Source organism: Myotis davidii, unplaced genomic scaffold (assembly GCF_000327345.1).
Source record: "Myotis davidii unplaced genomic scaffold, ASM32734v1 scaffold72, whole genome shotgun sequence".
Classification (NCBI taxonomy): Eukaryota; Metazoa; Chordata; class Mammalia; order Chiroptera; family Vespertilionidae; genus Myotis; species Myotis davidii.
This window is the reverse complement of record NW_006284618.1, coordinates 5,754,591-5,758,384: the sequence shown is the minus strand read 5'-3', so window position 1 is coordinate 5,758,384 and position 3,794 is coordinate 5,754,591. Positions and strand designations below refer to the sequence as shown.

General features: G+C 57.6%; 1 protein-coding gene across 2 annotated transcripts in view; it reads right to left on the bottom strand.

Moving 5' to 3' along the window:
• The window catches only part of DHX32 (DEAH-box helicase 32 (putative)), a 15,984-nt gene that overhangs the window by 2,374 nt on the left and 9,816 nt on the right, over positions 1-3,794 (bottom strand). Inside the window, exons 7-9 of one of the 2 annotated variants that reach the window (XM_015572863.1) lie at positions 2,289-2,502; positions 1,529-1,678; positions 1-66 (exon numbers count right to left, since the gene is read on the bottom strand). In XM_015572863.1, coding sequence (XP_015428349.1) covers positions 1-66; positions 1,529-1,678; positions 2,289-2,502 — 430 coding nt within the window. The remainder of the gene's footprint in view (positions 67-1,528; positions 1,679-2,288; positions 2,503-3,794) is intronic. The other variant, XM_015572867.1, reaches the window with a different exon arrangement.

Sequence of the window (3,794 nt, the reverse complement as noted above, 5' to 3'; positions counted from 1 at the left end):
CGCCCCCCGCCATCCTCAGGGCGGCGCAGTTCAGGAAGCGCTCGTGGCACCACTTCTCCACGCAGTCTGCGGGGAGGGCACGGGGTCAGGGTCGCGGTGCGTCTGCAAGGGCCTGGCCAGGAAGGCGCTCTCCTCTGCTTCCCTGCCCTGAGGAGGTCACATGGTGCGTGCGGGAGGCAGCAAGGATGGACCTCTGGGCAGCGAGGTGGGCCCTCTGGCCCTGCCAGGAAGAACCTGCACTGGCCAGCGCGTTCAGGGGGTTCCACGGCCCCATGAACTGGAGGCCACGTGCTCCTAGCGTGGACCGGAAGCTGTCGCCTGTCTGGCTCACGGGCAGAGGGCATTGCCCGAGTCCTTGTGTGTCTGTTGTGTGCAGCAGGATGGCATGGTCCCAGCCAATCGGAGCAGGACAGGAGGGGCTCACAGTGGAGTCCTCTGGTCTAGGGAACACATGTTCCATCTCTGTATGGAAAAGCCGAAGCCACCGTTCGACCGGTAACTATGATGCGCACTGACCACCGGGGGCTGGGGGGCAGGCGTAGATGCTCCGACCGGTAGGTTAGCTTCGTGCTAGGGTCTGGCCGATTGAGACTGGGCAAGTCACGCCCTAGAGCCCTCCCGTGGTCCCTCCCTGGCCCTGATTGTGCACCAGGCCTCTAGTTTATTATAAGAGAAAGATTACTTTTGGTGGATCTGGGAATTACATTAGAGTTAAGCTACCCTGCTGCAAAGGGTACATTACAATATCTGTACCTGGTGCAGCTTGAAGTCACTCTTTCTTGCCACCTACAGTTACCTTGTGGACCAGTGTGTGGCCTTGGCGTGGTGGGTCCTGTTCTATCCATGCAGGACCACTTAGAGCAACAAGAGCATGCACCTGGCCCCCATCCTGCCGGCTCTCGAAGATGCTGCCAAATGGCCCGCCCCGTGTAACTTCTGCCTCATCTGCTGCTGCAGGCACCATTCCATGCTTCAGGACTCCGGTCCCCCACCCGCTCCCACTTCCCCTCGTCTGCCCTCGCCTCCCTCTGCCAAGCTCCAGCCCTGTTCTCCCCAGCATCTCAGCACCGGCCTGTCCACTGTTATCTGGAGGGGGTTTGTTTTGCTTTTGCCCCATAGCCTCTCCGTCCAGCAGGGATTTGCCAGGCTGTGGACAGCAGGGAGCACAGCTGTGACCCAGGGCACCGAGAGATGGCAGGTCCTTGTTTTTTCCCCAAAAATCTGAGAGGCGGGAGCTGTGCAAGTCTCCCGGTGTCATCCTGCCCCCAGCAGCTCCCTCTGAACGTGGCCGAGCTGAACGCTGGGTTCCAGTCCCGGCCGGCCCGCAGCCCCACAGCCCGCAGCTGCCAGAGCTCTGGGAGCAGGAGTGAGTTTCTCTGCTCGGCAGAGACCTACGGGTGCACTGAGGGCCTCAAGCCCACTCCACCGCCGTGACCAGGCCTAGAGAGGGTGTTTGACCAGTTACTCAGCTTCCTGGGGGACGGAAAGGGGGCTCCGCGGGTGACCCTGAGAATCAAGCCCCACTTACGCTCGCTGGCGGAGCTCAGAGCTGCGTCCTGGTAGGCCTTGTAAACATTGATGAGGGTAAAGTGATCGCCTTCGGGATGTAGAAATGTCTTCCAACAAGTCAGGGCAGCCTCCTCAGCTCCACGCGGCAGATGCGAGAAGCAGCTGGGAGCTCGAAGACAGAAGGGCCAGGGCAGCAGTGAGGAGACATTTCGGTAGCACAGCTCTCGGGCTGGTAGCTGTCAGTCTTACTCTGACTGATTAGTTTTCCCTTTTACTCGGGCACCAAGGGGCTCAGGGGGTGTCATATGTGTGTCTCCTTGTTTATGTTTGTCTTTCTCAGTCTGCTGGTCACACGGCTGTGCTGCAGCGGGAGTGGGGGCGGGCGCTCCCAGGGCGGTGCAGGCGCAGGATTAGAACCCAGGTTCTCATGCCGCACAGCCTTTGGTCTGTCTGCCTTTAAAGCATAACTTCAAGCACACAGACCACGGGACAGAGGTGTGGGAAGGAAAGCCACGCACACACATCATCATGTGGGCAGAACATGTCTAGTGACACATTTTCTTCAAATTTTTCTTGATCTGCACTGACTTCAGCAAAAGCTAATCTGGTGTGCTTTCACCTGTTAGATTAAGAAATTCACTAGCTATGATTTAGGCTTTTTCATACTAAGATAATGGTTACAATTTTCTACCTTTCCATCTATTACAATATTATCACTTCAACCTGATCTCCTCTAAAGCTCTAGCTGTGCAGATTCACAAAACAAGAGTCCTGGGTACCTGTTACCATGGCAGCGATGGTCAGCATCTCGTCTACACAGTCAAACTCGCAGGACGCGAGGATCGACTTGGAGAGTTGTGGGTCCAGGGGGAACTCGGACATGATGATGCCAAACTCCGACAGGTTCCCGTCGTTGTCCAGCGCCGCAAGGTAGTCCAGGTCCTCCAGGGCCTGCATCAGGCTCTCGGGGGCTGGGGAGAGAGCAGGCGGCCTCACCCCGATGCGGAGGGACAGGCCGGGGTGTCCCTCCCGTAGTGAACAAACATGACTCAGCAGTTCCAAGACAGAACACCAGGCAATGAAGGGCCGACTCCTGAGCGGGAACACCAACGACATGAGCCACGTGACTGCCCAGCTACTGCCTTAAAGTTTCAGGCTGTGGTGCAGGGAGGGAAGCCGGATGGAGCTGCAGACCCCAAGCTGTGGGGATGGTGCTGTGGGTTTGGGGAGCCTGCGGTGGTCAGAGCCCACTGGTCGGGTGCGAGGAGACAGCTGTACAGAGGACCCGGGGGATCTACAGGCGTCCCCTCTATGGTCAGCAGCACACGTGAGAAACTACTTCAGGCCTCACAGCCACCGGTGCCAACACAGGACAGGCTGGGCAGACTCATCCGAGTCTCTAGGTCAGTGGTTCTCAACCTTCTGGCCCTTTAAATACAGTTCCTCATGTTGTGACCCAACCCTAAAATTATTTTTGTTGCTACTTCATAACTGTCATGTTGCTACTGTTATGAATCATAATGTAAATATCTGATCTGCAGGATGGTCTTAGGCGACCCCTGTGAAAGGGTCGTTCGACCGCCAAAGGGGTCGCGACCCACAGGTTGAGAACCGCTGCTCTAGGTGGACACTGCGGCTTCTGCCTATAGTTGTGTTAATTGGACTCGAAGTGGTGACGTTGTCTGTGAAGCACCACATCTCTGAGGCCCTCTCCATGCAGGGCCAGCTGGCCCTGAGGTCCCTGACCCCGGTCAGCAGTGACTGTCACTCAGGCTGGAGGTCGGCCCTCAGTACTAGGGAAGGGAAACGACTGGTTTGTATTTTAAAGAGATCTGCATCAGGATCTAAGCTCACTTAACAGCCTGCAGCCCCGTGATGCCAGATGCTTTCCTCACGGCTCATGGACCCTGAAAAGGGGACTAGCATGCTGACCTGCGGGTTTCATTCACCAGTGGGACGCGGGCGGCAGCTGCGAGCAGCGTGGTGTCCCTCCAGAGCAGGAGTCAGGTCAGCCCACAGCTCTGCTCCCCAGCGCAGCAGCATACACGTCCGTAATCAGGAGACAGTAAATTCTCCCTGACCCTCTGTCCCTGGTGACCAGCTGGTCTCACCGGGCCACCGAGGACGGAATTCTGATGGTGATGGCACGCTGTTTGCTTTTCCAAATCATGACACTACAATTCCCGCTTTTCTTCTCCCCTCGTGACCACACATCTGTATCCCCAACACGATGCCCGCGGTCAGCTTAGGCCCTGCCCCCCGCCCGCCCGCCCGGCCCACTCCCT